This window comes from Sceloporus undulatus, chromosome 4 (assembly GCF_019175285.1).
Source record: "Sceloporus undulatus isolate JIND9_A2432 ecotype Alabama chromosome 4, SceUnd_v1.1, whole genome shotgun sequence".
NCBI lineage: Eukaryota > Metazoa > Chordata > Lepidosauria > Squamata > Phrynosomatidae > Sceloporus > Sceloporus undulatus.
Window position 1 is genome coordinate 199,875,529 of NC_056525.1, and position 13,964 is coordinate 199,889,492.

Sequence of the window (13,964 nt, forward strand, 5' to 3'; positions counted from 1 at the left end):
CAATAAAATAACTCTAAAGATGCCAAGCTACCTAAGTGCAATGAATTGACAAGTAATGTTTGAACATGAAGGCACGTAGAGCAATATACAGATGGTGTGGCAGCTTTTGAGTACTTCCCCTTTCTTTCTTCACTTCACAATAGCATTTAAGTTCCTCTTTCTCTTTGAGCTGCTCAGAACTTGGTAAAAGTACCAGCTCTCTTTACTTCGGGAAAATGGCTTGATTTTGAAATGGAAGGAAAGAAAGGTTTGCTGTCACCCTACTTGAGTTCCTGGATTATGTTTTTCTGATGGTTGAGCTTGCAAGGTAAAGTTGTGAAAATTTACAGAGATAAATGACAAGTCGCTATAAGGAGCTAGTTTGTATTTATCTAATTTATGGGCTACTCTGTAATCAAAGTTCCTTTGTTGGCTTACAACAGCTAAAATAAGTTTACAATACAAAAAAACACAAACATTCAGCCTTTTTTCTCTGGCAAACTTTGTTGTTGTATGCCTTCAAGTAATTTGTGCCTCGTGGTAATGCTAAAGCGAACCTATCAGAGGAACAGGACAGTTCAAAGTATGATCATGTCATGCCACAGGATCAGTTTCTCTGTACGTTACAGGGAAGAGAGTGGGAGATCTCAACTCTTTTACTGACATTCCTATATTATCACCTTTAGTTCTGACTCTTCACATCCAGGAAACATATTCAGGGGTAGCAGTGTTGGCCATATAATAAAGTATTAGAACATCCAAAATTCACATAATAAAGATATCACTGTTTTGTGGATTTGGGATGTTCCTGACTCACCAGTAAGGTCAGAGAGTTCGCACACTGGAACTGTAATTGCCATACACATGGGGAAAAGATATATTTTTGTTATCTGAGGTAGATAATTAATTTGCATTATTTTGTATGCAACCTTTTGTCTATTACTTCCAAATCTATCTATCTATCTATCTATCTATCTATCTATCTATCTATGGCCATTCTGCAAGTTGTAACAATTTTCTTCTTTGTTTCTGTGTGTAACATTCTGCCTATAATGGAAGGGGGAATTCAAGCCAACCATATTTGTGAAAACATTCTGGAAACTACTGCACTCATAACCGGTGCTTAGAAATATATTTTCAGCATTTCTAGCTATTTTTAAAAAATAAAATTCAAAAGTTTAAAAACACAACAAAAGAATTCTATCAGTGTGCATTCTTTTAAAATGTATCTACAGTGGACCCTTGTTATACGCTGGGGTTTGGTTCCAAGATCTCCCGTGTATAACAAAATCCGTGTATGCTCAAGTCCCATTACATATAATGACATAGTGAAATGGTGTCCCTTATAAAAAATGGAAAATCAAGGTAAATTTATACTTTTTTGGAACATTTTCAAACCGTGTATGCTTAAATCTGTGTATAAAAAATCAGTGTATAAGAAGGGCCGACTGTATTTATTTTGAAAAGTTCCATTAAAATGCTTAATAGAAAAACATTACCATTTTGACGGAATACAAAATTGTATCTCATTTGACTGGTGACAAAAAGTGGTTGTTGTGGAGTCCTGCATCTACCACCCTAAGGCAGATGCGGGTGCTGGAAATTATGGAGATCCAGTGTGTACATTGTACTTCACATGGGAGAGGGGAAGATTTATTTATTAAATATTTATACATCTTGTTTCACCATATCAGATTTCAAGATAACATACAATACAAAATCAAAACAAAGAAAGATGAAGCCAGAATATAAAATATTTAGACTAAGATCTGATCAGATTTAAAACCTTTGGGATCCTGTCACTCATCTTGTCCCCTTTCCCTCTTATGATTCTTCCCTGCATTGCCCTCAAGGTGATCCCTGCATGTGTTCTTCAATGGGGTCACCATAGAAAGTGTGACCAGACTCTCTAGTAAAACTTAACAACAACTTTTAGACACAGTTGCAAAAAAGAATGAACAAACAGAAGTGTATTAAAAAAAATTAAATCACACATTAATCCTTGAACTATTTAATCATTCACAGCTCCCCGAAACTCTATTCAGTCTTCCCCTGGCTGACTGTCCTATCTCTTTTACAGTTTTTCCCTATCTTAATGCCATCTTCCCCTATCTCTCTGCAAACATTTCCCTATCTGCATTCTGTCAGAAAAAAAGCCTCAGTTTTGTAGCTTTTCTCCCCATATCTCAACCTCTTCACAGCAATTCCTCAGTTCTGATTGGCTGGTATCAACTGGGCTTGCCTAGCTTCTCTGTTGACATGCCTTAGGTTGCATCCACACTCCATAAATAATCCAGGTTGATAACACTTTAACTGCCATGGTTCAATGCTATGGAATTCGGAGAATTATAGTTTGTTGTGACACCAGAGCCCTCTGACAGAGCAGGCTAAATGTCTCACAAAACTACAGTTCCCACAACTCCATAGCATTGAATTATGGCAGTTAAAGTGGTATCAATAACTAAAAATGATACCTAAATGATCGCAGTGGTGACACCAGGCAAATTACTTTGGGTACTGCTCCATTATTGTGATGTTAGAAAGAGAGTACCAAATACCAGTCTCAGACAAGACATAGTGCTTACATGAAGACCTTAGCAAGTTTTCACTATATAAACTGGACAACAGGGACATGTGAGAGAGCATTTTTGCTTAATATTATTGTTTTTGTTCAACAGGGAAGTATGGGGTGTATAAAATCCAAACGAAAAGACAGTCTGCGTGGAGATGGGAATGATTCGAAGATCCATCCAGTACGTAAAACTGAACGAACTATTTATGTGAGGGATCCAACGTCCAATAAACAGCAAAGGCCAGTAAGTAGATAGTTTCAGGGAAGATTGCAAACAGTAAGATCACAGCATGGCTAGCATATCTTTTCGTTTAAAAGAAACTTGCAAAAAGAAGAAATTACTTTTTTGTGGTGCTGGGTTGCTTAACACCCCCCCCCCCAATCTGAAATTCAGAATTTGTATGTGCATTTTGAGTTCACACTGTCACAGTGCATCCTGAATACAGTGCCTGTGGCTGTTGGTCAATCACTGGAAAATTTTACTTTGCCATTTGCATTTAACAGATATAATTCATTCTCTAATGAAACTACTTTCCATTTTAAAAACCAAACACCACCACTTTGGAGATAATTTTTCATGATGTAAGTTAAGAGTGAGCAACCTTTTGGCCCATGAGCTCGATGTGACTTTAAGATACATCCTGTAACCTACCCTTCATTTTTCCACTCCATGCTGCAGTTATTAGACCCTTCAAAAGAAATGGTTTTTTCAAAAGCCTAGAAACCTAAAAGCCTAATGTTACATGGGTACATCCTTAGGAGGTTTCTACTTTCCTACCCTTGTGCTGCACTGTCTCTTGAAAAAGCATTCAGTTCCCCTGTGGAATTTAGTTCTTGTTCTTTTCAGGCTGGGGCAAGCAGGGAAGAATATTGAAGGTGAGTGATGTCTGCCTTTCCTGTCCGTGGGAGGTTCCAAGGGCCCCTGCAGATAAGAAAAATTATGCATGCTCATGCCCCATTATAGTGAATAAGTGGAGACATCCATGCAAAGCCATTGACAATAATGGAGTGGGGCGATGACTGGCCTGCTGATACAATAGGTCCACTATATTACACTTCTGTCCAGGTGTATCTATATTATGCTCCTCTACTTACCAGCCTAAATACCCTAAATCCTGTCTGATCTTGGAAGCTAGCCAGGGTCAGTTCTGTGTAATACTTGGATGGGAGACTGGCAATGGATACCAGCTGCTGTAGTCTATGGGCTGAAGCACACAGCCCAGAAGGAGCAGCCTTGTGGCAGCTCCAGCCACAATCGTGCTGGAACCACGGCGACTGCACAGCCCACTTCCACTGCTGTGGTCCCAAGCCAGATGTCAACAGGAGTAGATTTAATACACTCTTAAAAGGTCCAGCTCTTGTCCTGTAAGCACGGTCTTGGCATGGCTTCTGGCAGCTTTGGGGGTGTGTGTCATCTAAACACCATGCCCTCAAAGGAGCTAAAATCTGCTTTATTTGTCCCATGCATTTCAGGCTAATTTTTCAGAGGAAGGAACTGGCAAAACTACTTCTGAGTACTCCTTGCCTAAGAAAACCCTATGGTATAGGAGCCCTGGTGGCGCAGTGGTTAAATGACTGTACTGCAGCCACTCACTCACAAACTGCAAGGTTGTGAGTTCAATACCAGAGAAAGGGCTCAAGCTTGACTCAGGCTTGCATCCTTCCGAGGTCGCTAAAATGAGTACCCAGATTGTTGGGGGCAATTAGCTTACAATGTGGAGTCGAAGGCTTTTATGGCCTGCATCCATAGTTTTTTGTGGGGTTTTCAGGCTATGTGGCCATATGGCCACATAGCCCGAAAACCCCACAAAAAAACAAATAGCTTACACTTTGTAAACCACCTAAGGCGTGCTTAAGTGCACTGATAAGCAGTATAGAAAATGTACTTGTTATTGCTATCATTCATTGGGTCGCAGTTAGTCAATGGACAACTTGAAGGCACACACAAATGTACTTCAGTTAGGTTTCAGAAGAATCTTCCATTGTCTTTGGTGTATGGAATGCTATAAAAGAAAATGGCAACACTAAGAAATTCTTCAGTGCAGTCAGCCTTCAGTATTTTCAGAGGATATGTATTATTGAGAATCTTGTGGTTTGTGGAAAGTAGATATAGGGCCCATACAGACAGGCCAAAAAGTTGCTTCTGGTCACTTTGGAGGTATGCTGTTTAAATGACACACTCATCTTAAAAGGCCAGAAGCTGCGCCAAAGCTGTGCTCCAATTCTTAGGACTGGAGTGTGGCTTTGGTGCAGCTTCTGGCCTCTTAGGACACATGCATCATTGAAACAGCATACCTCCAAAGTGACCCAAAGAAGCTTTATTTTGGCCTGTCTGTACAGGCTCATAGCTGCATAAGAAGAAACTTGTTCTAAAGTATCTAAGGCATAGGGACAAAGAAAGTGCCACCCATGGTCTTCATGTCTGTTCAGGCCATTAATGAAGGTCTCAGGCCTCCCCCAACTACATCATTTTTTTTTGGCAAAACATTATTTTTTTACAAAAAAAAAAATCCCCAATATTTTCTAGTAAGAGAGGGGTTGTCATGCTCCCCCAAGCTTTTAAAGACCTTTTCAGGCATTTTTAAGAGAATTTTAACGGTTGGAATTTGTATGATTGTATGTAATTTTGCTGTGATCCTGCCTTGATCTGTAGGGAGAGGTGGGAAATAGAAATAAATTATCATCATCATCATCATCATCATCATCATCATCATCATCATCAGTGAAACTGGAAATGAACTTCTGTTTTACTTTCCAGTTAAAAAAAGGACCAAGGAGGTCCTGAAATGAATGAAATGGCATGGCACCTAAATGGCATAACAGATCTTCTAAATGTCTCTCCTCCCCCCAAAAACATTTCTTTAAAAGTAACAAGACATTGGGGTAAGACATCCAAGGTTCAACAGGAGACCAGTATGGGCTCACAACAGTTGACCATGCTTGTTTTAAAAAGGCAGACATAAGGAACGTGATATTGCATATACTTATGTAATTATCTCACATGCATAAACGCTAACATTTTTTAGAAAGTTGGAAGCCATATTTTTTTGCATGTCATTCTCCTCTGACCACATTATGGTGCTAATATTTTCTCTTGTTCTCTAAGTTTCTGAGTATATTTTCTTATATGAGCAGCTACTCACTAAAATCTAACTCACATTAAACATGTTTGATTTTCTTTTATTTGTTTTTCAAACAGAGACAGAGTCCTCTGTAGTTTTCAAAACTACATTAGTCAAAATACCTTTTCCATTCTGTATGAATGAGGCAGACACAACATAGCATCATCACAAAGCCAAGGTTAACTGTGAGGACTTTCTACTGTGAAGTTCTAGAAACTGAGCCATAAGGAGATTGTCCTTTCTAGTTGTCATTGAAGTAATGCACTCATATCTTGAGAATGGTGCCCATGGAGTTCTAGCTCTACTGGATGAGATCTAAGGCTCATCTAGTCAAGCATTCCTTTCCCATAGTTTGTTGTTGTTGTGTGCCTTTAAGATGTTTCTGACTTACGGTGATCCTATCATGGGGTTTTCTTGGCAATCTTAGTTCAGAGAAGTTGTCATTGCCTTCACCTGAGGCAGAGAGCATGTGACTTGCTCAAGGTCAACCAGTGGGTTTCATGGCTGAGCTGAGAATCAAATCCTGGTTTCCAGAGTCCCAGTCCAACTCTCAAACCACTATGCCACACTGTCTCTCAGAAACCATGCTAAAATGCCTATAGGTGGGTCACATGTAGGAGATGTGCATGCACATAGCTCATATTCTTAGGCAACTGGTATTTAGCCTTAGTGAATGACCCTAGATTCTAGTGTGTATTCCTGATTTACCCTCATTCTTTCCCTAATTTATAGTACTCTCAGTCATTTAAAAATCTAAGTGCAGAAACTATAATTGCTTCTAAATATTGACCAAGTTAATATAGTCAGCATTAAAATGAAAAACAAACACAAGCAAACGACAATATGTAGTAGCTGTTTTTTAAAAAGATTTAATTTTATAAATATGAGTCCATGCATTTTATGGTGATATAAAACGGTTTTATTGGCCTTTTATTGTTGTTATTTCAGGTAAATGAGGATATACTTCTACCCGGTCAGAGGTTCTCTAAAGAAGGTATGTTTCTAAAAGGCTATAACTTAACAATACAAATCACAATACAAAGCATTTATCAGTTTGTTAAATGACTAAAAATGTTCTCTCTTCATTTTCTATATTAGAAGAGAACAGGGAGCATCAGGATATTGTAGTAGCCTTGTATCCTTATGATGGCATTCATGAAGATGATTTATCCTTCAAAAAAGGAGAGAGAATGAGAATTCTGGAAGAGTAAGTATATAGAAGTATTCATTGTTCTGTTTTTTAATTTTTTGCTCTTAGAAAATAATAGAGGAGTATATATTTCTTGCAGTTTGTGCATGTGTGTGTTGTGTGCCTTCACATTGCTTCCAACTATGGCAACCCTAAGGTGAATCTATTACAGGATTTTCTTGCCATTGTTTACACATTGTAAACTGCTTGAGGAGTGCTTAAGTGCATTGATAACAGTATAGAAATGTACTTGCTATTGCTATTGGCTGACCTAAGCAACTGGTATTCTGCTTCAGCTGTGTGAAGAGAATGATGGACTAGACAGGACTTTTCCTGTTTCACCATAGCTGCTCTTAACATTCTTCTAATTGATTTGGGACTGTCAATGTTCAGTGAGGTATCTAAGTGCTCAGACCACTACGCATGTCTGGAATCATCAAATTGTTCCCTTCAGTGAAACCTAAGACTTTCTGGATATTGCTCAAAATTGGCTGATATCGGCATTCTTTATTCAGATGTTGTTGTTTTCTTCTTCTTCTTAGACATGGAGAATGGTGGAGGGCTAAATCCCTTGTGACCAAGAAAGAAGGCTTTATCCCAAGTAACTATGTTGCAAAGGTCAATACCTTGGAAACAGAGGAGTAGGTGTATTTTAAGTGTTGTTCTTTATTATTGTTTTTTCCACATTCCAGTTGAGAAATAAGAAGAATGTGTAATTTTTCCCCCACTATGTTTTTCAGATGGTTCTTTAAAGACATAACCAGGAAAGACGCAGAAAGGCAACTTCTAGCACCTGGAAATGCTCCTGGAGCATTTCTTATCAGAGAAAGTGAAACATTAAAAGGTACACTTTTTAAATTACATTGAAACTAAAAGTATACTCAGCTTCTGCCAATAGGCAGAACAACTAAATTGTTTTTGCTATAGTTTTTTTCAAAATGTTTTGTTTATAAATAAGTGGATTTACTTAAAATATGTAGAAGTCACTAGTAAATGTGAGTAGTCTTTTCAATCAGACATTTTCACCAGAAAAGTTCTTTTCTTTTCATAAGTATAACCCAACTAGTGTTAATGCAGCATACAATCCACTCTTCAGCGCTCAGACACTTCCTCTCTCCATTTACACTGTCTTCATTCAAGCCCTGAATACTCTCTGCATCTCATCTTTCTCATTCTCATCCTTGCAGAATTCAGAGTTGTATCAGTAGATAAGTTAGCATAATTAGTATTAAACTAATCAGAATGCATCAGCAAAACTACTGATTTGATATACTTAATTTTATCAACATTATGAATAATATTTTGCTTAAATCCATAGGTAGCTACTCTCTCTCCATCAGGGACCATGATGCACAACTTGGTGATGTTGTCAAGCACTACAAAATCAGAAGCCTAGATAATGGAGGATATTACATTTCTCCAAGAATTACATTTCCCTGTATCAGTGACATGATCAAACATTATCAAAGTAAGCCAATAGCTTTACTAGATGATTCATCAATTTGCTAACAGTTAACAAACACAAAAATGCTCCTCCATATTGGATCACTTCAATCAAATGCATTTCTGACTTACTGTGTAAAGGTGAACATTAATGAAAATTGAGTGTAACTCTCAAAAGGGTGGGAACTGGAAATAAATCAGTTCTGATCAAAGGGCTTATATCAGCTTGGAACAAACCAACCTGTGAACAGAGAAGCAGATTAGCTGTAAATAGTCTTTGCTTTGTGAGGGAAAGAATAGGTATAAATTTGTATGAACATAGTGATAAGCTGAATAAGTATTGACAGTGTGGTTATTTGTGCCAACACTGTAACAGTGTTGGAAACATATTTGCTATGGGAAAGAAAAACCATGACTGACTATAGTTTAATCTATGTTCGGATGTTTTTGAATATAGATACGTATTTGCCATTCCTTCTGTTTTCCCTTGCCCCTGCTACACCACATATATTTTTCACCAGTTTGGCAAAACCATACTTCAGTCAATATTCTGACAAATTTTGAATACTATAGAGAAATAATTGTTTTAATATGTGCTATTGGTAAATAATTACATTTAATTAAAAATGCTTTAATGCCATGAGTACGTGACGGCTACAATTGAATAGGTCCCTAGTGATCAAAACAATCTTACACAGAACACATATCTAGCAACTACGTATTACTGATAACAGTTAACTATAAAGTCAAGCTTTTACTTATGTAGCTAAGTGTTCTCCTGTTCATAGTAAATAGAAGCAAAGGTGTCAGGAAAACTCCCAGTAAATAACAGTGCACCTTAAGAGTAGTGCAAGATCACACCATTATCCATAGTACCAGTATACTTGTTAGTATACAGCAAGACTGGAAACTAGCACCATGTGCCCTTACTACTGCACCATGTTGGGGAGTAAGACAAAAACATCTGATGCAGCAGAATCTATACCATAAATTATATTGCTTAGCAGCAACAGAAAGACAGATGTAGCAGAAACAGTCTTTTGGAATTGCCTTGCAATCCTGTTGATGTTGGATTTTCAGAATTTCTTATCAGGATAATTTTAGAGATAAAATATTAAATCTGAACAACAGGGAAACATGTGAGGGGATGCTGTTAATATGAGGCACTTTGAAGGTTGTATAACCTACAAATGTAGGATTTTTGTCTCTAAAACAGAGCAGCCTGATGGTTTATGCAGAAAGCTGGAAAAAGCATGCATCAGCCCCAAACCACAGAAACCATGGGATAAAGATGCCTGGGAGATCCCCAGGGATTCAATAAAATTAGTGAAATTCCTTGGAGGAGGTCAGTTTGGGGAAGTCTGGATGGGTAAGTTATTCATTTTATGTACTCACATTCTTTTTATCACTCCACAATGCTGATGTGCTAAGTTTTTCTAGGGTTGCCAGATCTAGAATGGGGATCTACACTGAGGCTCCTGTAACTGTTATCGTTAATAGATCTTGGAGCAGGACAAGATACCACAAAGCTATGTCTATCAGAATAAAGGTACCTGACCTCCCCCACCTTTCAAATCCCAACTTGCCAGTGTAGAGTTGGGGGAAAGGATGATGGAGGAGAGTCTAGCTTAGTTTTTTTTAATTGTTTTAACTGTTATTGATCTTTTCAAGCATGTTTTAATTGTAAAGTGTTTAATTCTATTTTAAGGCAGGGAGGGTTGGGGGATATGATTTGTATAATTTTTAATGATGTAAGGCACTGCAATTGCCTGAGTGCAGATGGGGTGGGAAATAAATAAATATTATTAGTAGTAGTATTAGTAGTAGTAGTCGTAGTCATAGTAGTATTTATTAGTTCTTGCCACCAGATGCACAGCAATAATGTCATCTTCCAGGCATCTTCAGCATCTGGCAACAAGAACAAAGCTGGTGAGGTACTAACCATGTTACAGGACTGAAGTTAAAGGAGTCTCCCAGATCCATCCTGGCAATATTAGTTGTTCCAGAATTATTATTAATCTTACAGAGGGATTTTTTAAAGTTAAAAAAATGAAAGGAGAAGGGAAATTGAGAAATCCAAACTTGGCAACAGAACCAATCCAAAGGACAAATTTGAGAGGAAAGAGACAAAGAGATCAAACACACATCAAACATCACAACCCACATCACAAGTAAAAATGCCCGCAAATAAAACAAAACATCCTGCTCTTTTGACCCACAGCAAATGAGAGGCACCCAATAAAATATCAACAAAGAGGAACAAAGTGAATAAGGAGAAGCCTGAGGAGCCCACAATGAGCAGGATGTTGATAGGGTAACACTGAATTGGGTACTGAATTAGGACAAATTCTACCGTTTTTGGTCTAAAAAATTGTTGAATCCTTTCATTTTGGTTCTGTATTTACAGTATAAACAATGTCCACATGGGTAATGTGATGTAGGCATATTTGCTCCAAACACTGCGCTGCTGGATTTTCTATCGGGGATCCTAAAATCTGCCCTCATCACCATATCTTTAATATTTCTTGATCTTTTATCTAAAATCATTGGTTTTTCTTTTCATCCTGAAATATTTTCAATCAGTTACCGATTTTTCTTTATAGACTGTTGTATACTGTTTGTGGTTTGGTTAAATTTCATTGCACAATGTATGCAATTACTGTGGAATCTATCATGTTTCTTCAAAAGTTCTGAGCGAGATCTGCATGCTGTTTTGTGATATCCATTATCTATACCATGTTGTGGATAACCTTTATACCATAACTGTTTATCTAATAGTTCTGATTCCATCATGAATTGTTCCTCTTTAGAACAGTTCCATTTCACCCCTAGAAACTGTCCATATGAGAGGTTATGTTTCATAGGTCTGGGATGGCAGCAGTCAGACTTCAAATAAGCATTTACATCCATAGCTTTCCTGTACACTGATGTGACAGGATGATCACCTTCTTTTTTAACTCTTAAATCCAAAAAGTGGACCTCTGAGGTACTATAATCTAAATCAAACTGTATATTGATATCAATGGAGTTCACCAACTTGTAGAATTTTTAAAAATCATCTGCATTACCTTTCCATATAAAAAATGCATCACCTATTATTTATTTATTTCTTTATTTATACCCCATTCTTCAGCCAAAAGGTGAATGTCCAAAAGAACAGCTTACAAATTGTTAATTAGACACCTAAGTACTGTGCCATTCACACATTTTAAGCTTATCTTTTTGTTCTGCATTAGAGCAAATGCCTTTTTCAAAATTTCCCATGTATAAATGACATGCATAAATTCCCATGTATAAATGACAAAAACACCAGTAAAATAACACATGTGATATGTCAGGACAGGCCCTTTTAAATACTTCACAATTCTTTTGTTGTTTGGCTGCAGTAGCCTACCCCAACTACTCTCCCTTGAAATCCCTTCTTAATAGGTACATTTGAACTGACTATTATGAACTGACTTTGGGTCCGCTTGCAAAGTCCACTGCTTTGCAGTAATGCAGTAATGGGACTGTTGAGCAGACAGAAAATGAGAACAAGAAAGTATGATTCAACTGTGGTCGCCTCTGTCACAGATGTAGTGATGGCTCTACACAGCTGTGGGACTGGACCGGGGATAGCAGTAGCATTTGTAGTACACCTCCTAAACCAACAAATAGCTGAGGTCAAATGCTATATTTTGTGAGCCAGTGTAGTGTAGTGGTTTGGATATTGGTGAACAAGATTCAAATGACCACTCAGCAATGGAAACCCACTGGGTGACCTTGTGCAAGTCACAATCTCTTGGCCTCATAGGAAGGCAAAGATAAACTCCCTCTAAACAAATCTTGCCAAAACAATCCCTTGGAGTCGCCATAAGTCCAATGCTATACTTAAAGGAGCCTGTTAAATAGGGATAAAATCTGTTTCCTGGCACCAAGTGGCTTCCTAGCCTCTGAAATTTGACTTCATCTCTACTGCCTGTATTCATTTCACCTATCAATTTCTATTGGTTTTAGTGATTATTTGCTTCATCGTTTAGAATGATTTTTTCCCCTGATTTAATAGAAAAACACTTGTTCATACAAAATCAAATAGACTATCCTTTTTTGGACATCATCATCTTATGATATTTGTAATGTTTAATAATCCCATATGAAATGACTGTTTGAATAGTGAGCAGACATGCAGAGGTTAGTGGAGTTTTGTCATCTGCAGAAGAGAGAACTAATTTCAGGAAGTTATGTTCCTGTATGTATGCATGCAAAAGTAGAAGGGAGTGTTTCTTGTTCAAGATGTTTCCTCTTGTTTATGTGAGACTCTTTGACTTCTAATTTTGGCTTTGCATGCATGGTCCTCTGTGGGTTACTCTTACGTTATGGGCAAAATTACTGCACTGTGAAGTGAGAACTACACAGTTCCTCTCTTTGCTAACGTACAAAAAGTTGATTTGCACAGTAGCAGACTTTAATTCCAATAGTTTTTTGTGGGTTTTTCAGGCTATGTGACCATGTTCTATAAGAGTTTATTCCTGACGTTTCACCAGCATCTGTGGCTGGCAGCTTCACAGAATGCTTGCCTGGAAAGGAGTTGGGTGTGGGTGTGGGTGTATGTGTGTGGGTGTGTGTGTACACACACACACACACACACACACACACTGTGTGACCCTGGGAAGGCAGGAGTGATTTGCATGTGTCTTGTTCTGTTGCTAATGGCAGGCCTCAGGGTGGCAGGCTATGCAAAAGAGGATTCGTGTCTGCTTGATTAGTGCTCATTGTTTGCTGGGAAAGCCTCTGACCCTGAGTGGTTTCTCATTTGCATTTGCTGAGTCCTGGTTTAACACAGATTAACATGGAAATCACTCCTCCTCACCAGGGTCACACAGTGTGTGTGTGTGTGTGTGTGTGTGTGTCCACTCTCTTCCAGGTTAGCATTCTCTGAAGATGCCAGCCACAGATGCTGGCGAAACATCAGGAATAAACTCTTATAGAACATGGCCACATATCCCGAAAAACCCACAAAAAACTATGGATGCTGGCCATGAAAGCCTTAGACTTCACATCTAATTCCAGTCCCCCCCCCCAAAAAAAAGCATGATTCTGTAGAGTTCTAATTGCCTTTCTTTCTCTAGGACCAGTGGTCTCCAAAAGTCTGCATTTACTCAACATTATTTCTGTTAGAGTGATTTTGGGGAATGGGTAAAGAGTACAAGAAAGGCAACAAAAATGAAGGGGCCTAAGTAGGGATCATTAGAAAAGTCCTTGTTCTTATCCTAGAAATGTGGGAATTGTATGGCCTTCTGGGTATTGTTGAACTGCAGTTTCCAGTATTACTCCTCATTGACTGAGAATAGCAGTCATCAATATCTAGACTTTCATCCCTGTTTCAGAACAAGGGCTATTAGTCCATAGGATTGCAAAGATTCTGTTATGGCTCTTACATATTGTGTTGTGAGTTCAAGCGCTTATGGTACTTCATCAAGTAAACAAAATGAATTGTGAAGTGTTTTGTGTGTGCGTGCATGTCTGTCTGACTGTCCGTCTGTGTATGTATGTGGGTTTAATGAAAGATGAAAAGTGAGCTGCTTACAATCCATCAGAACAACCCAGTATCCATCTACCCAGCAGTAAGTGCCATTGAGTTCAGTATGTAGAGGACTGCAGCCTTCAAATGCTATCAGGA

At 38.2% G+C, this 13,964-nt stretch overlaps 1 protein-coding gene across 7 annotated transcripts in view; it reads left to right on the top strand.

Annotated features, from left to right (window-relative positions):
• Positions 1 to 13,964, top strand: part of LYN (LYN proto-oncogene, Src family tyrosine kinase) — a 63,486-nt gene that overhangs the window by 31,753 nt on the left and 17,769 nt on the right. For 2 of the 7 annotated variants that reach the window (XM_042462733.1, XM_042462730.1), the window contains exons 2-8: positions 2,658 to 2,732; positions 6,622 to 6,667; positions 6,772 to 6,880; positions 7,405 to 7,503; positions 7,603 to 7,706; positions 8,181 to 8,330; positions 9,522 to 9,674. In XM_042462733.1, the coding sequence (XP_042318667.1) occupies positions 2,664 to 2,732; positions 6,622 to 6,667; positions 6,772 to 6,880; positions 7,405 to 7,503; positions 7,603 to 7,706; positions 8,181 to 8,330; positions 9,522 to 9,674 (730 nt within the window). In that variant the 5' untranslated portion in view covers positions 2,658 to 2,663. Of the gene's footprint in view, positions 1 to 77; positions 308 to 2,657; positions 2,796 to 3,398; positions 3,428 to 6,621; positions 6,668 to 6,771; positions 6,881 to 7,404; positions 7,504 to 7,602; positions 7,707 to 8,180; positions 8,331 to 9,521; positions 9,675 to 13,964 lie in introns of those variants that run through there. The other 5 variants (XM_042462729.1, XM_042462727.1, XM_042462731.1 and 2 more) reach the window with 4 other exon arrangements.